The 26,973-nt window shown below is 38.8% G+C and overlaps 1 protein-coding gene across 12 annotated transcripts in view; it reads right to left on the reverse strand.

Moving 5' to 3' along the window:
• The window catches only part of LOC6557156 (potassium voltage-gated channel protein Shab), a 57,053-nt gene that overhangs the window by 22,438 nt on the left and 7,642 nt on the right, over positions 1 to 26,973 (reverse strand). For all 12 annotated transcript variants that reach the window (XM_032743529.1, XM_032743531.2, XM_032743533.2 and 9 more), the window contains 2 exons: positions 5,218 to 5,750; positions 3,606 to 5,121 (listed from right to left, as the gene is read on the reverse strand). In XM_032743529.1, coding sequence (XP_032599420.1) covers positions 3,606 to 5,114 — 1,509 coding nt within the window. In that variant the 5' untranslated portion in view covers positions 5,115 to 5,121; positions 5,218 to 5,750. The remainder of the gene's footprint in view (positions 1 to 3,605; positions 5,122 to 5,217; positions 5,751 to 26,973) is intronic.

A 26,973-nucleotide genomic window follows, 5' to 3' on the forward strand; every position in this document is an offset into this window, starting at 1 on the left:
TTCGATACAAACTGGCTATAGAAGTCAGTATAACCGACTACGTCATTCTATACTAGGCATTCAAATGCAGCAAATTTGGTGGGTTAATATTTCAAGTTTATTTTTTATGGGATATACATATATAGTTTTTTTTTACGGTTTTCCAAGAACTAAAAATGAAATCAAAAGAGAATGCTGTGAAATTTACTGACTGAATTCAATTTGATGGCTGCCACTGACACTACATCGAAGTTATATATTTATATATATATATATAGGATTTAGAGTGATTTTTTTTTAATATATTAGTTGAAGACATTGAAGCACCGTATACATTGGGTTTGTTTGTGTGTGTGTGTATGTTTGTGTATAAGGGATAGTAGTAGTAGTATATAAGTGTGTTTGTTGAGGCTGATTCAATTGGAGGTATTTAGTATTTGAAGAAGCCAGGAGACCAATAGTTACAACAATCAATGTCAAAGATAAGATAAGATACGTTAAAACACAACAATAAGTTAAAGAAATTTTGGTATGCAATAGACAACAAGACATCAAATACGATTATCGAGAACGTACGATTATATATACGATAGATAAATGGTATATATATATCGTGCCGCAAAGGAAACACAAAAGGGTACACAAAAAAACATCGAGTTGAATTTTGTTGGGTTTTGAGTTTGCGTGTTTTATAAACAAAATATATGTTAGATTTTTTGGTTTTATGTATTCTGTTTTTTTTCTTGTTGTACACGGCAAATGTTTGTCTTGTGAGCGCGTTTTTCTTGCCATCAGTTTTTTGGGTATTTATTGTATTGGTGTTTTAGATTTTCAGTCTCTTTCAACGCGGGTAAAAACTGGAGTAGCTCTGAGTATTTCGAAATACCACTCTTTACTTTTTACTGTCTTTTGTTTTGGTTCTCATATTTATCTTTTTCGTATAAAAAAGGATGTGTTTAGGCGTGGTATTAAAAAGAAATTAAAATATACAAAACTAAAAAGTTATTATTTTTATTTTCCTCTTCTGACTCGGTTAGTAGTTGAAGAAAAATTTAAATAAAAAGTTTAAGTGTACAACTGGCAAAGAGCTCTGGAAATTTTTCATTACCTTTATAAAATGACAAAATCATAAATTTGTTAATATTTTTCCCAAATTCTAATTCGAAAATTACATTGGCTACTATATTAATTTAGAATTAGATCATTTTATTCATTTAAATATGATTTATTTGAACAGTATAAATTTTAATTAGAATTCCAAAATATTTTGAAATTGTTGGTAAGTTATGATTTTGAAAATAATTTAGAATATGAAAAGTAATTTTTATTGAATTTAATTTGCGTAGCCAATGCAAAATATTTAATAGATATTTTTTTAACTGAAAAATAAAAATAAATAATAATACCTAACAACATTAGTTTGTTTTTTCAAAAACAAAAAAGTACATAATGTAAATAAAAAGGAAATAATAATCGAATGAAAAATTATTAGAGATGCACCCAAATATGTTGTAATTATTTCCATTTTCGGTCATTGGCTAAAGCTAAAGCTAACTGAAATTGGGTCAATGGCAACTTATCGGCTGTATAATACAAGCTAAAGCCAAGATTGTGTGTGTGTGTGTGTGTGTATGAGAGTATGTGTCGAGTTATATTTATAGATGTGTTGGTGGGCTAAGTCTAGAGTCTTGATAGCAGGTAGTGGGTATATTACAAGAGCGGGCGGGTCAAGCCAACTGACAGCACAGCAAATGAAAAGCGCCAGCGAGGGGCGCTCGAAGTCTTGTGGATGTTGTGCTGCCAATGGCCAAAAGCTATAGATTTGATTTACGTTCTTAATTACATTTCTTAATTGCACCCTCTATGGAAAATGGAAATGTATTACAACACGTCTTTGGCCACTTCTCCCCAGAGTTCCTTTTCTTTACAATATTTTCGAGGATTTCTACAGCACACCTGCCGCCTGGTCATATCGCTTATTGCCCATTCCCAAACATTGTTACAGGGGTATTTTTTGTTTAGGAGGTAGAAGACATTGGAGATAAACAGAGAGATTACTTCACCATCATCATCAACAATTATGAGATTAAAATATATAATATATATATAGAGTATAAAAAGTTTGTTTTGTATTTATAGATATATGTATGTAAATTTGTTCATTTACTGTGTGTGATTAAAAAAAGATTAGATTAGAAAACGATTAGTAAACAATTTGGTTGTCTTTTTTCCATTTTGCACTTTGTGCGCGATTGCTCATTAATAATAATAATGTAAATGTTGGATCAATTTTAGCGACAAACTCGGTGTCGGTGTCACGTGGCGTCTTGTGTTTAGTGACAGATACTTATACGACTGATTACGAAACAAAACAAAAATACGTAATAATTCATCTGTGATGCCGTAAGGACTAAAAAGGTGGGTAAGTGTAACTCAACAACGAAAAAAAAACATGTAACGAAAATACTCTGGCGTAACCGTCAATGGGACTCTTCGAGAGTGCTCACGTGGCATTCGGTTATGTAGCAAGAACAAGAACAAGAAGAACAAGAACGAGAAGGAGGAGGAGGAGTACGAGAACGCGAACTGAATGTCCGTCCTGTTAGAGTGTGCCCTGTACTTTGTTAGTTGCCCTTGAATGTGACGCTGTTTAAGGCACAAACACAAAAGCAATCGAGTACACTGAACGAAACTTATGAGCTGAGTTACTTGACACAAGTAGTCATAGTTATATAGAAGTATATATATATATATTGTTAAAGATTTGTACAGTGTCACAGTCACAACATTTAACTGTCGCCAAACTCGGAGCACATTCAAATTGGCAACTGCTTCTCAAAATAATCAATTCGCTTCAGTTGCAGTTGCAGTTAATGGCGGCAATCTCTGGCTCTGAATTATGTACAGCGGCAGCAGCAGCAAAAGCTGACTTAACTAGCACTTAAATAACGAACGAAGCAGTATATGTAAAACAGACTGTTTGAAATGGTTATAGAAATATTTACTTAAGTTTATGAGTTACTTTTGTGCAAGCATTTATCAAACGCAAAGCAAATCGGCAAATTGGCAGCTTCGTCGAGTTTTAAAATATGTATACTATATGTATAAAAGTGGTTGTGATATATATGTATATATATATAGAGGCAATTTATGGTACAGCATTTGGGATCTTTTTTTTTTTTTGGGACGGTTTGTTGTTATTTTTACACTATTTTCGTTTTGCTTGGCAGTGAAATTTATATTACAAAGTGCTGCGAATGCCGAGCTAAATGCAATACGATAGTGTAAAAATAATATTCTGAACTGAAAACTGGCACAGAACAAAGAACGAATCAAAAAGAAACTGAGAAATTAGATATACATATATATAAAACAGGAACTGAATGAAAACTTAAGATTGTAATTGTAATGAGAAACTTAGGACGACGAATAGGTAATGGAGTAAAGGTTTATATTTATTTTTAAGTTTTTTGTTTTTTGTTTTTTGATTTTTTTTTTTGCTTACGCTGGACACTTGACATTGACACACACGGTTTACGGATACGGATATATAGTAGTTAGGTAAGTAAAACACATTTAGAGTTAAGGAGGAGCACCAGTTGAGCATGGCAACTGATTGGACTTACCCGAGCCGCAAAACTGGTTGTTGGCTTTTCTAGCAGTTCCCAGAGATACTTTTGGTATTCGGCGCATTTACCTTCGCCGAACTCTTCCTCGTCCCGCTGCCTCAACGATTCGGCCTCCTTGCGCATCTCCTCGTGAACGTTCTCCTTGCGCTGATGGTACTTATGCTGGCAACACGACTCCAGATACAGTTCGTCAACACCCCAATACTCCAGATCATCACTAAACGCAAGCACGCACATCTCATCCACAATGTGCAGTTTCCCGGTGCGATAGAAATTTAATATCGAGCTGAAGCTCTTCGGATGACGATCAAAGAAATACTCGTTGTCGACCAGCGAGTAATCATCGCACAGCTCTATTATCGACTCGTGGGTGGTGCACTCTCGAAGCCGGCCCAGCCGCGTGTGTGGCAGACGTTCCAATGTGCGCCAGAGCACCTCGTGCTTCACACCGCCCACATTGATGGAGACGCGGCTGTTCATCTGCTTCGATTGTGCTATCATGAACGGCTCCGGCGGCGGTATGGAGGACATGGATCTGGAATGTGTCCGCTGCAGTGCGCCGATTGTATTGCTCTGGCTAAAGCCAGCATTTGAACCGGCTCCGGGTGGCAACATGACAACACCGACACCGATGCCAGCACCACCACCGCCGCCGCCACCGCCACCGCCGAGGCTGAGGCTGCCAGTGGGGCCGCCAATGCTGCCACCACCAATGCCGCTGCCGGCTCCCCCACCACCACCACTACCACTGAGTGCAATTTGCTGCTGATGCTGTGCAAGAGTCTGCTGGGAAGTTGTGGGATTTGAATGCGTTGGTGATGTAACTGGGAATGGTGCGTAACGAACTTCCTTGCCAATGGCACCGGTGGTGCTGCCACTGACAGCGCCACTTGTCGACGATCCACCAAGAACACCTGGACCAGCTCCCATGCCGTGTGCAGCAGCTGCTGTGTGCGCTCCTGCTGCTGCGGCGGATGTGCCAGCAGCGCCGATGCCATCAGCATAATCCATGTGGCGACTGTTGAGGATAATAGAGCCGCCGGCAACAGTTGACCCACTGTTATAAGCAGCGCCGCCAGTTGTTGGGACAGTTCCGCCGATGCAACCATATGCACTAGCTCCACCGGTTCCCATCGCTGCTCTCTCCCAATCGACATTACCGCTTGTATCGTAATAGGGCTGATTATCGCCGCCGTCGGCTGTGCCCGCAAGTTGCAGTCCACGCGCAGCTGCCTCGTGTTGCTGATAAAACAGTTCCTGTTGCTGTTGCTGCTGCTGTTGCTGCTGCTGTTGCTGTCTGTGTTGTTGCTTTGACTGTTGCTGTTGTTGTTGCTGTTGTTGTTGTTGTTGTTGACTTTGTTGTTGCTGTTGCTGTTGTTGGCTAGCAGCCTGTCCACCATGCAATTGCCCGACCATTTGTAACACTCCATTATTGGTTTGAAGCGGTGTTGTTTCACCCGTTGCCCAGCGTACCGCCTCACGGTCCCTGTCGCGTTCGCCGACCATAAGTCTGCTGCAGATTTCGTGCCATTTAAGATAAAAAACAGATTTATTGAGTACCCGCCCATCCCGTGTACACTCTGAGAAAAAACATCGTGCTCACACTTACCGCTACATCGCGTCAATTGTTGTCATTACAGCCACTCCACTCCGCACCCAGTTCTCCGCTGTCCTATGTCGCTTAATTGGCTACCTTCTGCCTCCTGGTTGGCTTCGTTTTCTTTTTTTGTTTTTTTGCTGGCTGCTCGTGCTAAATTGATTTCAATTTGTTCAATATCTACAGATCTATAAATTCAACAATTGGCCAGCAATTTCTGCGGTCTGTCGCTGGCACGCTTCCGACAGCTTCTTCTTCGTCTGTGTGTGTTGCTGGCAGCTTTCCGTCTTCATGTCTTTGTATCTATGTATTTGTGTGTGTGTCCGTGTGAGTGTGTATGTGGCGTTGCTGTTTATGCTGGTTGCTGGTTGCTGGTCGTTGTTGTTACTGCTTGCGTGTTTGGGTTATGATCACAGTTTATTTTCTAGGGGTTTGGGCTTAATTGGATTTTTCTGTTTTTAATTCGAACTGGGGCTGGCTTAGGCGAATATTGGCAGCATTTTGTGAGGGGGCGGGGGCTCTAATACGCTATGTGTAGGAGATAGCTGCAAATAGATAGATAATACAAGAAAATGCGATCAGCAAGTATATTATAATATAGTTACAAATAAGCTGATAAGCTCATTAAATATGCATAGACTGTTCAATGCATATTGCAAAGTCTTGTCTTGTCATTGCCACGCCAAATGGACAATTAATCAATAGCTGTTGACAGCTGATAAGATAACTCAACGCTATACAATTTTCATAGCATACTTTTTGGGGCCAACTGTATGCACTTATTCCACACAATTACGCACACACGCACATACACACACATTTGAGCTATTGGTAACGAGGTCAGCGCTTTGTTTGCTTGTTTACCATAGTTAATTTGCAAATGCTGAAGGCTGAACACAAATTCTGAACTTAAATGCCGTCAAACCAAATGCGTTTTAAAAACTCCACATTTGCAAAGCATTCACACAAACTGCTTTTTAGGGGGTGGAGGTTTCGGCAATTGCGAACGATCCAAGTGATTTTTTTGCTTTCATTTGGCTTGGCCTTTGTCTAAATCGCAATTTCTGCCGCATTGTAATCAAATTTGAATTTTTATGCGAAACGGAAGTGCATTGTAATAAACGTATGCACTCGTTTTTGCAAAGTTATATGCACCCTGCCAATTCGCCCCACAAAAATGTTAATTAAACCACTCTCCGCTCTAGATAAAAACCATGCCGCATTGACCTTGATTAGCTCATAAGCTACAATTGCATTTCTATTCGTATTTTGGGTCAGTCAAATGTGCTTCTCAATCAAACGTGGACATATTTATTGCACCTGCAGATGTTGCTTATAATGTAAAAATATATTCGATTTTAAGCGAAAATTCGTTTTTAAGTTCAGCTTGCCTTTGAAAAATAATTAAAATCGTTCGATGTTGGTTGCTGGTCACTAATAAATCTTATTCGATAAATAGTAGAGTATTTCTTAGCCTGCTTTAGAGAGAAAAAAATTATACAGTGCATGCTTACACATCACATTTCACCAATGGCTGATTCACCTGTCACTTGTAAATGAGTATTTCAGTTGAATGGTGCTCGAAATACCTGACATGCGAAGACTAAATCATTTTTATATATACGTATATATTTATGTATGATAAATTATAAAGTTTTGCTTGCATTTTGTTGGGTTAAATTGTTATTTATTAGCAGCCATTCTTACAAAAAGCGCGCACATTTTTGACAACATTTCTGGCATATTTTCAATTTAGATTATAATTATTATTATTATTATTATTATTGTTGTTGGTGTTGTAGTTACTTCAGTCGCGTGTTGTGAAATTTGATGCAATTATTTCTGGCGCGAAATGAACTTAAGCTGCATGCAAATTGTATGGCGTTTTCGAAGTGTTGCCACATGCAACATGTTAACCTATTGCACTCGACTTAAGTGTGCAAGTGTGCGGCATAAGTTAAGTGGCCAACATTCACCTTGGAACCTGTTGAATTGCCTTGAAACGGCCGTCAGCGTAAAATATAAATTGCAATTAATTGCAAGTTACATAATATGGCGAGAAGCTTTTCTTTCACATTTCTTGTTACTTGCTCGTTGTTTTATTTCCTTTGACAGCTCAGTTCATGGCATAAAGTGTGAGAAAATAGCGTTTGAATTTATTACTGCAACGCCCTCACATAAATGAAAGAGATGAGGGACTCATTAGGTCATAAATCTTGGACATCATTTGCCTACCACATATGCACAAATTACAAAATGAAGACTTAATTGCCCATTAATAGTTTGATAATGCCCCCAGAGAGGCATACATATATATATATTTATACATATATATATATATATTTGTAAGCATTGTGTAGCCAGCGTCTCAGGTTACGGTCAGGGCCATTTCATGTAAATCCCTAATGGAGCTGTACCAATAAAAACAATAAACAACGACAACAGCAAGCACAATTTGTGCTGTACAGCTATTAAAAAGCTGTTTAGCAATTTTACGCTTAGCCAATTTGGATGACGAAGCTGAAAATTGCTGTTGTGGGGGGAGGGTTGTGGCGGTTGTTTGATTAATGATTTCTTTGACTTGTGCACTAATTGAAAATGGCCAAGAAATTTAAGGAACCAAAAGAGCACTTCAATTAAAGCTGCAGTCGTGTTAGCTACACAATAATAATGAAAGTGCGTAAAGTTGCTCCATAATTTCAATTAAATTTTGAGAGTTCCAGCTTAAAGATTTTAATGGAATATTCTTGAGATATTGAGAAATTTGTATGAAATCATTCATTCGATGTGTCATAAAATTATAGTACCCATATTTAGACCTTTGTTAAGTGCTTAAGCCGGCACATACGTTGCCATCTAAAAATAGCTATGTACTTGCACTTAATTGGCTCTAGAAAGAACCCTCCTTCATCCGCCAGCTCAATACTCGTTGCTGGACATAAGAAATGGCCATTTTTCAAGTGCCAAAATTCTACTTAGCTGTGAAGAGTGGCGCCCCCAAAAATTCGAACAGAGGCATTTGCATAGCAGAGTGCAGCAATAGCAATAGCAACAATAACAACATGAATAACAACAATTGCAGTGCAAATATGCGAGCACAGGAACAATGGAAAAGCGTGTCAGTGTTGTTCGGCAAATGGAGAACATTTATTGCCGACTTTTAAGGGCCGCCGTTAGACGACGTTGACTAAATTTATGGCGCCATTTTGTTTGGTTGCTGCCTCGAGCAGCAAACATTTCACAAGTCAAGTGCATTTATATATATATTTAAGTTGTTGTTGGCATTGTTTCAGTCTTGGCTTTCAAATGCGTCAGCGCTAACCTCAACACTTCAGTCAGTGCCTCGGGTCATGTACACAATGTATATATACAAGTATGCGTGTGTGTATGTGTGTGTGTGTGTTATGTGCAGCGCCTTGTTTTACCACACGATTCACCCCACCACATCCGGCTACAACCACTTCCGCCTAAGCTCGAGCCGCCAACGCTGCTGCTGCTGCTGCTGCTGACCCTTGTCTGCTGCTGGCGACTGCTCTAATTTAGTTAGCAGCCACGAACAATATTCGAGGAAATTTAGAAAGTCACATACACAGATGCACACAGCCTTTTTATGTGTGTGTGTGTGTGTGTGTGTGTTTAGCACACTTTGAGCCAATTTGTTCACTTTCCATTTCGCAACAATAAAAAAGCGATGTAGTAGAAAATTAAAGTGAGTTACTCTAATATTAATTTGGCTTTTGTTTTGGTTTTTGCGTGCGAACTCGACTTATTGGCCATTGGCATGCAAGCATCTTGACCAACTTCAGCCAACTTGGCCTTGAGAGCTATGCACGTATGTTTGTGTGTGTGTGGGCGATTTCAAAGCGTCTGCTTCAGCTTTATATATTTCTTGTTCTCTCTTCTCTCTCTCTGTCATATGCTACACAATTGTTGCACTCAGCAACATATCTTGCAGGAACACAGTGCGTGTTTGGCCTTTTATTAAGTCACTCAGCGACTTTGCGGTTTTATGAGACCCGCATGGCAAATGCCAGCGCCATGGCGTCATCTCCGCCAAGCAACAGTCTCAGCCTTTGACAGCCCTCATAACAAAATCGATATAAAAACTAAAGCCCGGCAACTAAATGTGTAATTTAGCCAAGCTCATTTACTATGCAATCCATTACAAATTTATAAGCCCCTCAATTTAATCTAAAAAATCATGTAACGAAATAGTATGTAAGGAATTATTTGCCAAATGTTTTTGAGTTGGCTTTCCATGTTGTTTCAGGATAGTTCAAATGACATAATCTACAATAATTGAAATCCACTTAAGATCTGCACAAGAATAAAAATTTAAAATATATTTAAATAAAACGAACTCGAACATTTGAATAATTTCTGTGGATGACCTGCTGTAATTTCTGATCAACTTAAGTGGAAATGCAACTAATTTAATGCGGTCAAATTTAAAAAGCACCTTGGGGTATGCTTTACAAATTGAAGGGACATTGTCGTTGGGGCAACTGCGCAGTTAACGCATAAAACTTATGAAAAATTCATCGACAAAGTGTCTTGGCAGGCCATTGGCCGTTGCCTTGTACAACATTAACAAACGTTAGCTGTTGGCCATAATTCATATATGGCTTATTGATTTTCGATTATGGCCATTGCTCTCTCGGCCTGTTTTGTCTGTCCGTCTGTCTGTCTGTCTGTCTTTTCTGTTCTGCTCAGCTTTGTCTCTGCGTCTGGCTGTTGTCTTGTGCCAACCTGTTTGCTGTGCGTGCATGGCCTAATAAGTTGTAGGCACGCACACACACACAACAAGTTTTATTATATATGAACATAGGTATACTGAAGTTATAATATATATAATGCAGTCGAATTGCTTTTTGTCTCTCGCATTATTTGCTATCATTTTATTTATGTATGTACTGGCTGCTAAATACGCAGCAAGTACATTAATCAAATGACATTCCATCGATCTTTTCCCTCCCTTTATGGTGTCTCTTTCTCTCCCTCTCTCGATGTATCTCTTGTGAAACACCTGATACATTAAATGCCGCATGAAATGTTTCAGCTGCCAGTCGCTGATAATGATAAATGGCTCTCAACATGTCAGACTCCACCACACGGATATTGTTCCCCCATTTCCAACACACCCACCGCATTTGTTTTACACATGTAAGTTCAATGCTGGTCGAATTGATGCATTTATTTATAGGCCCTGCGCATCTATTAATGTACAGCTTATTTATTTGTCTCAGATGACCGCTGATGCTCTTTCGATATAAAATTAAAATAAATAATGATCCGGCGCAGCGGCAGCAAATCACTTAAAATTCCATACACCCCGCTGGCGATGCGAGCATTTTCGCCTGCCTACCAACAAAATTAATTGGCAACTAAAAATAGTTGAGCCTAGAAATTATTATTATTTTTTATTTTTTTTCTGTGCAGCACGAAGCCGTTGAGATTATTCGCGTGCCTGCTCACAGTTAAACAGAAGAAGTTTAACTGGTTATTATTATTATTATTGTTGTTGGCACATGTCTAGCTGGCCTATTAAATGGCAAGAGTTTGACTGGCAAAAATGTAAAAAATATATTGCAATATTTGGTATAATGTCAAACTGTTCGTTTGCTTAATGGCAAACCTGGCAATTTAATTGGAAACAAATTGGCAATTAGCCGCATTTAAAAAGCATACGTTCTCTTGTATTTGGAGAGCACTTCTGCCAGCCATCAGCTTATATTAGTTTACAGTATACCCAGTAAGCGAAGTTAAAAGAGTATACTGAACTTGTGTTTTAAGATTTAGCATTAAATATATCAAAAATATAAATAATCACTCAAGTGAAAATAATAACAATTTAGTTAAGTAGACTTAAGCCTAATTAAATATTTATCTCAATTTTATTTGGTATGCTCGTCAAAGAAAATTGTGCATTGGGTATTCTGCTGATTTGTATAGGCTGGCAGAGTTTTCCACAGCATTCCTTCTCGATTTTTGGCCATTCTTTTTCGGCATTTCCCATTTTTGTTCTGTGGCCGCTGTGCGACTAACAAATTACGCCATTAATTTTTTCCCGATTTGTGGAATGCGAATGCGTTTGAATACAATTTTGCAAAATTTTAGCCGAATTTTTGCTGGCGATGTGCAGGAATGTGAAGGCACGAAGTAAATCTTTGAACTCATAAAAATCGATGAGCACACGCAGCCAATTTGTTTACCCAGCAGACACAAACAATTTGAACCAGTTTATACACAACACACAACAAAGACGTCTTCGTTGTGATCTTTGGGTCTGGCTGTGACGTCATCACGCACACCCTGAGAACTGTGTGACTCTGCTCACGCTCACGCTCTCCTGAATATTCGGCGTGTGTTTATTTGCAATTTGTACATTTGACTTTGGTACTAAATTATTCGATGCGGCTGCCCTATATATATTCATATAAATATATACATATGGATCAGCCGTAGCGTAAATATGGCCTGCTTCTGGCCTTTTGGCACTTGGCCAGCAATAGAAAGCAGGCAGGCAACAATAACAAATTGAAACAATTGCAAAAATTGCCTACTCTGCATCGCTTATATATGTGTCTTGCCATGGGACTGCATGTGATTCGGATATGGGTGAGCGATTTCCTAATGCGTGTGTCTCCAACTGCAACCATGTCAGAGTTTCAACACTTTTCAACCACTTTGGAGTACTGCCTTCTCTGCTGCTTTTCTATGGTAGTCGATGGCGCAATAAGCATGAAAAAACGTTAGGAAAACAGTTGCAGTCAGCGATCTGGAAATCGAACAAGGGACGCACAAAACCGGAAAGAAGACATCGAATACAAAGGCACAAGAATCCGATGCAAAACTGTCACAAACGCGTGAATGAATAATGGATTCAAACAGTGACTAAAAGTGTGTGTATTTTAAAGAGTAATCCAAGCTATTCCTTAAGCATTTAGTTTTAAAATATATAAAATTCTCATCAAATTAGAAAAGGGTTACCGTCCCTCATATAACGAATTTATATATAACATTTAAAACCAACCCATTACTCCATCAGCTTAGTTTCGAATTAATGAATTTCCTTGGAGTTCATTGCATGCCATAAGGCAACAGGAAATTGAAAACCAAATCAAACTAAAATCCCATTTTGCTTAAAACACACATCACGTATACGCAGCAAATAGATGATTCCCCAAAAGCAACACACTCCCATATACACACACATATTCACACACATACACACACACACTCACAAGTACAGCTAATGGAAATGTGAGGCAAGTAGCGTAAAAGTGTTGCGCATATTGCGGGGCTTTAATTTCCTGCAACGGCCTTGAGACAACAAATTGAAATTCATAACAATAATAATGAGGGACAACAAACCCAAAAACGGTTGACTAACTGCCGTGAAAAGAGACCCTAAGGATACATTATTCTTACATATACATTCCGTATATGAAAAGGATCTCAGCGAAATTTTATCAAATGGAAAACAAATGAGCTTACAAATCTGATTGCATTTCTATACTCTGTAAAAGATGGCATGAACAAGGATGTGTTTGTTGTGGCTAACAGCTATCTTAAGGGATTTGCAAACAGAAATTTGAATTAAGAATATTATTTATTTTACCATTTGTAAATATTGCAGAAAACTAAGCATAGTTTGTTTACGAAAATAAAAGAATAAATATTCTCTCAAATATTCTTTGGCTTTCCTTTGTTGCCCAAAAGTGAAAGCAAATAATGCTCTGAATAGTTGAAGACTTGAATCCGTATAGTTGTAAATTAAATAATGCAATATGGAACTAGATATATGCAGATATATAGGTGTGCTGCTGCTGATTTGCATGTAAATGAGTAAAAAACAGATTTACATATTATAAATATCTGACTGTTGCCTGTCTGTGTGTCAGAAGAACCAGGACAACGGCAAGTGTCCTTCAAGCATGTGAAGGCTGTGAGTTTTCTCAGTTGCTTTATTCCAAATATAAAATTAAATCCATTTCACAAAAATATAAAAAAATTCAAATGCGATTAGTGCAGATTTTGTTTTGTACCACTTTTGATACACGCACACACACACACACTGCACACACAGATAAAGAGGCACAAATGTAGATACTTATAATGATACAAAAGCAGTGGGTGAAATTTCGAAACTGGATATATTTGTTCATGGCGAGGTGGGGGGCACGAGGCAATCGTAAAATAAATATAGCAACAAAAGCGCCAAGGCGAAAGGGCCAATAGTAACGACAACAATCAGCAAAACACAACAATAAGAGCACAACACACGACGCATGCACCAAAGAATAAAGCAAATAATATTAATAATAATAAGAATAATTTCTATAACAGTACGCATCTATCTAACCCCTTCTAACCCGTCCACGTTAGCCAATCGCTTTTCTACTGTTCACTGCAACTTGCGATGCTTTTTGTTGGTATTTTGTTGTTTCTGTTGATTTCGGCCGAGTTTTTCCAGTCAACACATTGACACTGAAAGCACGACGAGTTGCTGAGAGTTACGCTCTCTTTTCGAGACACTCTCTCCTTCACTCTCTCTCTCTCTGTCTCTCGCTCTCTCTCTCTTTGCGCAAGTCCTTCCAGGACACGTTTGTGAACACCTTTTGGATTTCAAGTTGTAATTTGTGCTTCAAAAACCTGTCGATCTTATGGCTCCGATAAGCAATTGATAAATGCCAAATTTTTTAGCATTTTAAGGTTTTCTATTTTGGTATTTTTAGGCAGGCGCCTCTTAGCCACCCCAATAGTCCTCAAAGAGCCGGAAAGAAATTCCCCCACTTGAAGTCGGGGGCGGCGGCAGCAGTGCGCAGCTTTAGAGGCGAATGAGCGGCCAAAGCGTACAGCTCAACCAATGACGTCATCAGTCTGCGATACGTACACCTCGTAATGAGGTTGTTAGAAGTTGTACGACATCGGACGACCTACTTTGGGCCAGCCAGCAACGAAGCCGCCTCGTGCGCATGGGAAGTTTTTGGATACTGAATGAAAATCGGGTACAGGATACAACTGTTCCCGCTGTTCTTGTTGTTGTCGCTGGTGGTGGTGGTGCTGCGGCTGCTACTGTGTTAGTTGGCAATTTGTACGCTTTGTGGCATGTTGCACGGTTCGTTCCACTACCGCCGAACACAGCGGTGTGCACCTACACTCAAGTTCGTGTTGTGGTTGTCGTTCTTGTTGCCATTTCGACAGTTGAAGGTGATGCATTGACGAGGCCAGCACCATCACAAGCTGCTGAGACTGGAGCTCCAAGCTTGATGCCTCTTCACCACCGGAGGCTGAGTGCCTGACAGCATTTCAGTGTGTCTGCCTATCTCAGTGATGTGCAACTGTCGTGTTTTTTGTTCTTGTTTTTTTTTTTTCGTTTCCCTTATGGAAGCACACAAGTTGCTAGCTTTCGCTCAAGTTAAAAGATACAGCGAACGCACAAGAATAATATTTTGTAGGAGCTTAAGGAAATAAATTTAAAAATAGCAAATACTATTTATAAAATTAGTCATTTTTTACTTAAGGCTTGAAATGTCTTTAATAAGTGAAAATAAAAAACTTTAATATTGAATTTTATGTGATATTAAAACTACACGTGAGCATCGTCGGTACTGCAAGCACAGGTGTTTAAGGGGCGAAACTTTGCGCATCTCTATTGTATAATTTTCTACTTTGCGCTTGGGTAAGTCTAACAAGAACTTGGACTATGATGAGCTCCTCGCTTCCAGATTTTGCTGTTCAGTCGTTTAACCGCAATGCGAGAGCCTTTCACTCATTGTCTCTAGTAGTTGCCCTTGCCCTAGCCACATTTCTTCCCGCCTCGCCCCCTACCTGCCTGCCGCAGTCCTTTCCTAACCCTGTCCTGATTATATAGTATGGCTTCACCTATGCCCTTTAGGTGGCGCATGGAAATTTTGCCAGGGGCCTATCTAGTTTCTGGTTACATCAGAACGCACATAACTTCAAATTAGCACATGGACGCTACAAATGAAGGCCGTTTCCCGTTATCCGCTGCCATGTGGCCATTGTGCAGCAATCTTTCATTGTTATGACCCAAGTTGATTGTGTTTCTGGCGACTCGAAAGTTGGTCAATGCTTTTGGCCTGTTGTCAGCTCATCGCCTTGGATGGTGTTGGATGGATTAATTACGGCCAGCAGAAGCGTCAGTTTATGCCATTTCAATTAGGCCCGATTACTTTTGTTGTTGCTTCTTAACACATAATCCATTTTGGTCTATTGGCCAACTCTGTCATTTATTTATTAATATTATTTATTTCGATTTTAATTTCGTTTGTTGCTGCTGACGCCGCTCATTGTTGTAACTGTGAGGTCAGTTTGCTTTTGCGGCTTCTATTATTTCTATTATTTTTTATCGTTTCGCTTTTCATTTCGCTCGGCGCCTTTGTTATCTATTATTTATTTCGCCAGCAACAATGAAAGCTCTGAGAATGATACAACTTAATGAGAATGAGATTTATTGTATTGAATTCTCATTTCCTGGCCCGGCTGCGGCATCGGCCGAAAAATGTAATATCTATTGCTATTTTTGGCATCAAGCCGAACAGCAACTACAATATCAATACTGACCCCAGTCAAATGGGAATTTTTATTTTTTGGATTTTGTTTTTATTATTAGTGTTTTTGTTTTTATTCTTATTTTTTTTGGCATTCTTATTTTGTTGGTTTAACACTACGATTTCTATTAAAAATGCGTCTAATTGATTGTCTATTCTGTTTGCTCTTCGTTCATTTTGTTGCCCTTAGCATTTTAGTGTGCCAAGTGTGACGAAATCTATCAAAAGAAAAATAGAGTCCTAATTGAATCTGGTTTCATTATAAGCATTTACAACAACGGCTAATTCATCATTTCTCAGGAGCTTTTTTTTTTTAAATGGTTGCATCAATTAACCTGATTTCTTGACATTTTGGTATTTCGTTATTTGTATATGGTTATTTTAACTGGACATGGACATGACACACCTAATTTTCTCAGTTCATAATTATAGCTGTATATATTTGACAATACTGGCCCAATCTATTCAGTTTCCAGTCCCTGCGTTTGTGACATACAAAAGCAACACATTTTCTGGGCCAATTGCCAAAGTGAAATTCAAAATTGTTTTCCTTTGTTCATTACCAATGGTTGTTCGTCTGGTTGACAAGTCCACTGACAACATAAATGCGCCAACATTTAAATCCCTTAACATCCCACCATCCCCCTATTTGCCGGTCGAACAGTCACAACATGGCCAAATGCGCTCGGTTTTTGTTTTTGAAGTGCCTTCAAATTAACGCGCCTTAGTTGTATGGCAACCGAAGGAGGTCGAGTTGACACGGGGCGCTGAACACTGAAGACGTAGTCCCATGCCTGAAATTTTCGAATGAAATTTTTACCAAACATTTTTCGCAACTTGCCGCCAAACGTAAATACAAAGCAGACTTGCGATCTGCAATTGTGAATGAGTGTGCACAACTGAAAGATACCCGGGATTGGTTAGATGAACAGAAACTTTGATATGCATATGATAAAATTATATCTGTAGCAGTCTAAGCTAAATTATACTTCTTTCAAACACTTCTGCTCATTTTACTTTATTCACAACGACTTTTTCTTCCTCTTCAAGCTGGTGATCACCCCTTGATATCGATTGATATCGATACAGTCTTATTACTATGTCACTAGTAGCCTGTAATTTAAAACTTTTTCTTTTCTTAAGGATTTTGGTTTCAATTTATTTGATTTAATAAGAATAACTATGTTTATTTACCTACTTAATTAAAATGTATTTTACATATACATGTAGATATCTTTTAATTATTTATCATGCTAGTTTCATAAGCGGCTTTATACAGAGTATAATGAATTACATATCAATCACAGCACACTGTCCGCCATTTTTTGTTAATCAATCAAAAACACTTGAAACATTTGCCTCATACTACTTTCAGTCGAGTCATATATATATATATATATGTATGTATATAGTTGCATGGTTTGCTGGGTTACGTGTGGAACAGAAAAAGTTCTGCACAAATTTGGTCGAATTCTGTAAGAAATTTGCACAAAAGTTTTTCAAGTTCGTGGAAAAGTGAAAAATGTTGAGAAATAGCTGAAAATTTACGGAGCAATCAAATGGATATTATTCTTCATTGGAAATATGAGTAAATGGAAAAACGATGAGTAGCGTAAGCATTTGAATCGATTACAAGTGAATCGCAAATTGATATACATTTCTGGGTCAATTTAGAATAACAAAAGCTAGAGCAACATAATAAATAAAGTGCCTTAAGGGGGCAGACAGTGTGGGGCCGAAAAGACACGCGTTCAGTTACAACTACAATTACAAACACGTATAAAAAAAGCAATTCAAAGTCGCCGAATGTTTGTTTTTAGTGGAAATGATGGCTATATAAACTAATTGTATATAGTCGAAGCGAGCCAGTCAGAATTTGTTTACACTTATGCTGCAAATTCGAAATAAACAAAAAGCACATGAAGATGAGAAAGTGCGCACTTATATCCAATGACAGCTGAAGAGCCTTTCAGTATCTCACAGATATTATAATCAAATATGACAGCTTTTCTGGTTCGAGTTGGTTTCTCATCCAGACCTTCGTTACACCCTTCAATATTTGTCTTGCGCGAGTTCAAGCGACAACGTCAAGGTGGCCTTTTCAGTAATGAACCAATTTCTGTGTTTTATTTTTACATTTTTTTGGCTTGGTACATTAACGGGCAGCGTCCGTGGTGGCAGCAATGCTTTATGGACCAGCTGACGACGGTGCTGACATTTCTGCTCTACACATCTCTCTTTCTTTCTGTCTCTCTCTCTCCATATCTCTCTTTTTCTCTCTCTCTCTCTCTCTCTCTCTCTGTGCATGTCTTTTCTTTTTTGTTGTGCTTCACCCACGGCCAAGAGCCCCCTCGACCGCCCTCGGCGCTTCTTTTTGAAGTGCGCGTGCATTTCAGCGAATGATTTTAATTGGCTTTCGGTGAGCATCAACAATTGTTTATGGCCTTTATCATACGCCAACAGCTGATACAAAAACAAAAGAAATAACAAAAAAAAAAAAAAGAAATACACCTTATAAGCAGCATAAGTATACATATACTGGTTGTTGTTCTGCCAACGGAGCGGAAACGCAACTCACAGATACCCATGATTAATTACAATTTGCTGATTCGAATTAAATGAAAAGTTCATAGTGACGTCATGGCTATACATTTGTTTATACTTAAAAATAAAATTCAATGCAAATATTTGGCACTTGATTGTCAGTTCATTTCGGCAAAACATTATCATAACAATTATATATGTACACACACATTTTCTTTCCTAATTTTCTGCCAAGAAATATGAAAAAATCTTTGAAGAAATTGTTCATATATGATTTTCACATTCTAAATATAACATAATAATTGTATGTTCTTAAAAAAAAAGTTTCCTATATATTAATTAACTTAAATACCAAAATGTGAAAGAGTAATGCAATATATCCGATGAATATTTCAGAAAGAATCATATAAAATACACAATTCCCCAGCTATAAGTGACTATAATTATTCTTATTCGTGGGAGATTATTCATTTATTGGCTTCTCGTTGTTCACTTGAGGCAGACAGTTGACAGTGGGGCATAATTATTTTTGGGGGATTAAAAGCCTCGGTATGCAGGGCCATTGTTAGTATTTGCATATGCACATGCATTGCCAGGGCCTTTTAAATTAATTTAATGCACTTGGCAGCTTTAATTGCGCATTACCCGCCATGCCGATAATAAATTTTCGTAGTTGAAGCCATAAATGCCATTTTTACAGCCACTTTTTATTGGCCTGTAATCCTTATCCACATTCTCAGCCTCGTCGTCAGCGCAGACTTCGATGGCTGCATTGCACTTTGGTTTTTGGTATTGTTGTTATTGTGCTTTTCTTTTTAGTATGTTTATGTTTGTGTTTCAGTGTTTGCGGTTGTTCGCCATTTGCCTTCACCCATTATTATTATGTATATGTATCCATGTGTGCAAGAGACTAAAACTACGACAGTAAGGCGGGACAGGTGCCAAGAGGCGGGATCACGACAAACAATCTCCTTTCGCACATATATTCAAAACCACGATGTGCACAGTTTAGTGTGCTAGTGTGCCAATCAACAAAAATTTGTAACACATAATTAAGTTGGAATGTTTACATGGACTTTCCGCCATCAGCGTTAAAGAAATTATGGCAGAGTTGGCCTGCATAACAGTGTATAAACACAGCTGGGTAAACATTTTAAAAGTTTGCAATTTGTTTAATCTAGTATTAAAGTATTCATATTAGCATGTATGTGTGTTAATATTAAATTATAAATTACATTCCCACATCTATTTTTTTATGGTTTATTTTCTTCACTCCTCAAATTATGCCATTTACAATTATGCATTATGCTTATGCATTTCTAAATGGAAATCAATGAAGCCACAACAATGCATAAATGCCACCAGCAGGTGTCTGTCGCACTTAAGAGCCTTATGCTGCCATTTACCTCTTTCTCATTTCATTCTAACGAGGCCCTTGCTCACCGGACCCAATTCGCATTGCACTTGACAACTTGGTGACATTATTTACGAGCTGGAAGCCTAGAGTCCGAACCTCAGGCAGCTTAACCGTAACAGCCGCAAGTGCAACAACAGCAACAGGAACAACAACAACATAACAATAACAATAATGTGTCATAAAACTAATTTATGGTGGTCGGAGGCAACTCTCGCGAAATGCAGCTGCTGTTGACACTGCAGCAAATTTATGTTGCGTATACGCAGCGTGCGCTAAAATTAACAATATGACACAATCACTAACGGAAATAAATTCGCATTCAGGCGGCAATCTTAAATTGCTATGGAGCTAGTTCGGAGCGTGGGCGGGGTGCAGCCACCGTCAGCATAGTCTGAAATAAGTGCAGCTAATAAACATAATGACCTTCTGCGGTGCCTGTGCCAATGCTGCCATGGCGGCCACAGACTTAATGCCACAAAACTTTCCCCATTGGGGCATGTCCGACAGCCACTGTTGCTGCTGTTGCTGCTGGCTTCTTATCAGCTGCTGCTGGCGCTGCTCTGGTTACTGACGTCTCTGCCAGTGGCAGGCGCAATTTTTAAATTAATGACGCCATGGCCAACAGAAATAGGAACCACCAAGCACGTTGCTCGTGCACTTAGCATGCTGCCAGCATTGCTATTGTGGCGGGGAGGAAAGCGTGAAGTGAAAATGTGAAAATGAGTTTTTCCTAGTTGGCAGTCGGCAAAATTAAATTTTTATCTGAAAATATATATACGTTTGGACGTGGGCGCGGGGCTATGCAAAATATATTGCAATAATAAATATAGCGTATACGCATACGTAAATTGTTAGCATGGCGTAGCCGCGACCAACCTGAACATATGTTGGCCATAAACGATTTTCAATGCGATATGGAAAGTAATACTCAAACACACGTTCTTTTTTATATAAAAACATTTATTGTGCGTTTGTGTATAAACAAATCTACATATTTAAACAAATTTCAATTGTTTATACTCAAGTGTCGGCGCTTGCCATTCAGCAATAATATTAATAATAACAACAACAATTTAAAAAATGAGTTTTCAAATCAGATGAATAAACAACCGAAATTACGCATACGCAACGTTGACATTTGAAGCGACGCAAATAAGTAAAGCATACATGTATCACAAGAAAAAAATGTATAAATTTATGTATATTAATAGATGATTGTTGTAAATAATTAAAAACAAAAATGAAGGCAACACACACGCACCCACATCCCACATGAGTAAGAGTTTATTTTGGTGTGCAGCGTTTTTTGAATTTTGCTAAATTATAAATAAAATTCACACACTCAAACAAATCGAGAGAGGTTGGAGTAAGTCCATGGTGCAGTGCAGCCGCAGTTGCCGGCTATTTCAGTTGGCCCACATAGCCATGAGCAGACGCAGCCTTGCGCATCAGCTCTTTTTCTTTCTCTCTTTCTCCCTCTACTTCTCCCTCTCACAATCTCTCACTCACACGCTCTCTTTTGATGTCTCTTTTATGAGCAGTGCGCTCATTGCAAACAAATTCTATTTTAAGGCGTTTGGGAAACCACCTGATAAATGAATAAATGGAAATGCTCGGGCAGACGCCGCAGTCCCAAGAGGCCCCAGCACATCAGACCAGACCCGGCTACATTTAAGTAGATTCCATATATCTGGATAATATATATGGTTTGTTTTGATTTCAGAGTACGCCGTATGCTTAGCTATTTATTTAATAAACGCCTAAAATAAGTTAATTGCATAAATTGCTAACACAGCTATTAGTCTAGTACCATCCAAAATGCCAGGCAGGCATTTAACTTTTGTTGTTGTTGATCTAGTGTTGGCATCTTGCTGCTGCGGTTGTTTAAGAAACAAACATTTCGCTGAGACCATTTCCTGTCTGTGTTTACTTCTGAAGCAATTTTAATTTATATATTTCGAGAAGATCAAGTGAAAAATAACACATACTTTTTTCTATTATTTGAAATAATAATGAGTTCAATACCTTTCTTAAATCGCATAATAATAAGATAATTAGAACTTAATTAAAAGTAAGATGTATTCTTTTTATAATTGTTTACATTTTCTTGGGTTTTCATTCAATAGAGTGGATTTTAATTTGTATGTGACGTTCACAATATTGAACATATTTGAATCGAGTGTTTTAAAAAATGATTACCCAAACGAATTCAAGTATTTAGCATTTAAGAAAAGGTAATAGCTTATCTGAAATGCAAGCACTATAAATACAAGTTTATCTGTAACAAGAAAATGTGGAAATAATATGGAAATATATTTGCCATATTTAAAGCATGGCCATAATCCCAAAATAAATTAAATTAGAAATTAGAATTGGTTGAGCAGATTTGCTGCAACTAAAAACAAAACAAACAATACAGGAATTGTTTTGTTTATATACACAAATTGCTCGGCAAACAATTTTCAAATACCAAATGCGTGATGTATGCAAGTGTATTTCTTAATTTGAAGTTGCTTGGAGTGTAGCTGTCAAATGCAGATACATAAATGATAGCAAGCTGCAAAATGTAGTCTCGAGAGGGGCTGTGCTTATATGAATAGTAATGTGAATAGGATTCAACTTGCACAATGCATTGTGAGCATGCAAATGTCAAGATGTTGCCGGTTCAGTGACGCACTAAAGTTGCACGCCTCGGCCCCGGCTCTAAGAGTGGTTAGAACAATGGGCTGACAAGCTGCAAGGCAAGCGACAACGAATACACTCACTCACACTCACACACACGACATTCGCATACACTCATACATTCGCTTGCATTTTAATTGTTTTTCGCCTCTTGCTTGGCTGCACCCTTTGACGGGGGCCCCCGCACGTACCGAAACGAGATAATCTCCGTCAATTGCTGAGCCGAGCCGAGCTGAGCTGAGCTGAGCTGTGCTGTGCTGGGGCAGGCAATGCCGTAGAATGTCGCAGTCACGCTTTCTCCATTCTCCAGAGGCTCGGCCCTGGCCAGAAGTGCTGCCTACTTGCAGGCGCAACTCATACAAATTGTGAGTGTCCATGTGGGATTACGTTGAATCGCTTGCTATTCACTCTGTGTACGAATGTATGCATGCAACGAATTAGAGGCAGTCGGAGCCAATTCAATTACACTTTGAAGTGAGTGGGTCACATTAAGTCATCGCCCACTGTGGCCAACGTCCACGTCCCCTTTCCCCTTCAGTGTCCTGCCGTGGGCTAATCGATACAACGCTCGGCGGGTTGTCGATGTCGCTTGCAAATGTGCCACAAAATGCCGCAATTGTCAATCAATTGCATGGAAATTATGCCAGCCAGAAGCAGAAGCCGTGGGTCTACGGACTCCACAGTGGGCCCCAAAGGGCGCCCACGCTGATTGACTCACTTACTGTTTTGATGTCGCCTGTCAGTGGCAATCGCCAAAAAGGAATTGAAAAATCGACACAGGATGTGCTCCTGTGTGTGTGTGTATGTATGTGTGCGAGTGTGTGTGTGTGCACAAATAAGACCCACACCCACACACACCCACACACACACCCATCAACGGCAACAGTAACTACAGCCTCTGCTCGAGTTGAGTAAACAAATTTGTGAAAATCTCTCTTGAGCATTAAGTGCTCCATGCTAGACTGAAAGAAGAAAAAAATGTGAAAAGTAAGCAAAATAAAACCACATAGTACACCATGATGATGCTCAGTTGATGGTAAAATGTGATGTGATGAGTGTGATTATACAGCCAATGCTTAACGCTTTAAGTGTGCTTATGACAACAACAACAATAACAACAACAACATCTATACACATACGACCACCTTCGCATTCGCATCCGCTCATGAGCAAATATAAGTTGAGCAAAGGACACACACTCTCCTCCATCCATATATAAAATGAAGTTTATGCGTAAGCTGTTTATAAAGTCGCAAAGATTTCGAAACTTTCAAGATTCTCCAACAATCTTGTTGCTGGTTAATAAATGCAAAACTTAATCAAATTTAAACAAGTTATCAACTACAATTTTCTTTCTAATTTGAATAGTTCACAATATGAAAATATTCCCCAGACCATATCATGAACTGAGATTATAGCCAACTCGCTCAATGCATAAACCCACACAAAAGCGAAAAACTGACAGGCTTTTTTATATGCTACTTAAATTCAATTTTCCCACTTGTCATTTTTCCAACTAATACGCAAGAACAAATGAGCAAACTAAAGTGCCATAATTTTGTAAGAGGATAAAGTTTGTTGGGATTTGTATATGAAAAGTGAAAAATCGCTCAACAAAGAGCAATTAATAAATAAAATTATTAGTATATACAAGTGCAAGAGGAAAAAAATTTATAAGCAAAGCGATTTATCTGTTTTACTTATCCTTATTTATTGTTGAATGAAAAACAAACAAATCATCAACAGCGCCGTGCAAATAAGTCGAATAAAAGAAGTTTCGTATGGCCAGCCGGAAGTTTTTCATCATAAAATTTATGAAATTTATGAAAGTTTACTTAGCTCTGTGTATACCTTGTAAATTATTATGTGGTGATATATGGGAATGATTTTGCTTACGATAAATTATATATTTTTTGCTATAAACAATCGATGTATAAATAAAAAGAAGCCATTTATTTAAAGCGATTTTTGGTTATAGCCTTGTAGTCTCATTTATCACAAGCACAGAGTATCTCGCAGTCATGCCCATTATTTTAAACTTACCGCCAAGAGAAATGGCTTAGCTCTCGCTCACATGCCCAGTGAACATAATTTCATAATTTTTACGACAAGTGCTGTCTGGGATTCAATTTGCTGTATGCTTTGTGGAAGTACTCGCAATTCTGGGTGCCGACGCATATAAAAATTTATTTGTATATTTATGCATCAAATAAATTTAGCAATTTTATTGATTTGCTTGTGATTTCTGAGTGCTGGGTATGGTCTCTTCATGCTGATATCGAAATGATTCCAAATGCGCTACCATTTTATTACTACTAACTTTAAACTTGGTTCGATTTTATAATATTAGCAGGGAAGTGACAAAAGTTGGCGGCAGCTCTTAAGATAATTGAAATTAACAAAAGAAAATGAAACTTAAAAAGTGCTTTTGGCATTCATTTTGGCATAAAGTGCACCCAACCAGCTAACAGAAGCCTCTGCAAGTCCACCCATAAATGGAAGCCAAGTTTCTTTTGAAAATATACAAACTGCAATGGCGAACTCGAGGTTGGTTCAATGAATAGTAAAGAACGATTCCGATTGAGGTGGATTAGAACTGAAATTAATGCGACAACTGTGATCTGTGTGAGGCTCGGAGACTGGGATTGGCGAGAGACATTGAGAGATTGCCACATTATTGACTGTACAGGCTTTATTAATTATTCGAGCAGCACTTCTTGAAGCAGACGTGAATGCGAGTGCACACACAGCAGGCCATCAACTGGGCGGGTGTTCTGCTCAGGAAGCAGCTCGTATCCGTGTCTCTCTCTCTGTCTCCCTGCTCAGCAACCTGCTGTGAGAGCCTTCAGGCAAATATTTATAATACATTTTTAGTATGTACAGTGTTGTCTCACATGCATATGTGCACAACCTGAAAGTGCTTTTTGGTGTTGTTGCAATTTTGTTGTTGGTGCAACGCACACACACTTCCTTTTGGCAACAACTAACAAATGCAGTCAGCCAGTGGCGCATTTTGTCTTTTGCGCTCGTTTTAACATTTCACTTCAAATGCAGCCATATTCTTACATTTCAAGTACGTACGTGTTTCACTATAAAGATGGTATAGTTTGTAGAAAGTACAGTCCAACTACTGGGATATATGATGGAGTGAGCGGAAGTTTTGAAGGTTGCATGAAAGTTTTGTGATTATGTTTTGACTACTTCAGCATTTCAATTTAAATGAACAGCGCGTGATTAAAGTTTGTGTTACTATATATAACCAAATTTTAACATTTCGTCAGTTTTCATAAAAGTATTATTCTGAACTACATTTGTTGAAACAACACCAAAAATTCGAAATATAGTAGCCCATTTTCTTTCGCCTTACATCACGTAGTAGTTGAATTGGTTGTCATAGAGAAGTTCACCTGTAGGTAAAGGCTTTTGCACATCCTTTCGATTGCAACAGCAGTGGCATAAATAAACAAGCAGTGAAGCTTGCAACCATCGTAGAGCTAGTGCTGTTGCTGCCAGCGAAATGGGGCAACAAAGGACAAGCGGCAGATAAAGCCACAGACAAGATGCCCCTGTGGCCATTTCCGAGCCTGAGAAGCGAGTAACGTTCTGTGGATTTTAGTCGCACTTTAAATACAAAACTTAAAAATGCAGAGTGGGCTGGGGTGAGAATCGGGGTGGCGTGAGAATCGGTTGTCTCTGACCTCGTCTCGTGCACGTTTTGGCTTTTGCTCGTTGAACATTTTATTCACCGCGTGCACAGGAGAACATTTTTATTTTCAATTTCCTTAGAAGCTTTGATCTGAGCCAGCACGGCATGTGCACATGGCCATAGTATCAACATGCTGTACGTCTCCTCGTCTCTTCGTCCTTTTTGGAGCCACAGTATGTTGTCGTTGGCAAACTTTGTGACAAGCCGCCCTCCTCCCGCTGCTCGCACACATATTTTTATGTTTGTGTGCAGCTGACAGTAACAAGTTCAACAAAAGCGCCAGCGCTTTTAACTTTATTAAGATATCACAAACATACGCACACTCCCATTGCCACGCCTGTGGAACGCCCACCGGGGCACGCTTCAACAGACTTTTCATATAATTTGCAGCAATGACAAGAAGAAGGGTTTTCCTTAATTGAATTTCAACGCCATTAAAAAAGAATTATACCAGCCTGTTAGGCGAAAGATGCGAGTTCAAAGTTGCGAGCTGCGAGCTGCGAGCTATGAGTTGCTTGCCACAGAGTTGCTTAGATAATTGTAATTATCACAGTCATACTTATTAAGTTCCATTATCATTATTAAACATAATGTTGGTGACACTAATGATGGCTGCTGTAGCCTTGATGGTTCCGCTCAAACCCTCAACGTTCGTTTCCCTCTAGAAAGCTCAACGAGCTGCCAGCAATAACCTCAAGCCAGCTGAGTGTCAGTGCCTGAATGGTTGTGCTGCAAGGGGTTCAGAGTACATGCTGCACAGAATGTGGGGGCAGCGGCAACCACAGGGTGGGGACAAGTTAGGGGTCGCTCATGTTGATGACAACTTGATCTCAAGCAGATTG

This window comes from Drosophila grimshawi, unplaced genomic scaffold (assembly GCF_018153295.1).
Source record: "Drosophila grimshawi isolate 15287-2541.00 unplaced genomic scaffold, ASM1815329v1 contig_44, whole genome shotgun sequence".
NCBI classification, from domain to species: domain Eukaryota; kingdom Metazoa; phylum Arthropoda; class Insecta; order Diptera; family Drosophilidae; genus Drosophila; species Drosophila grimshawi.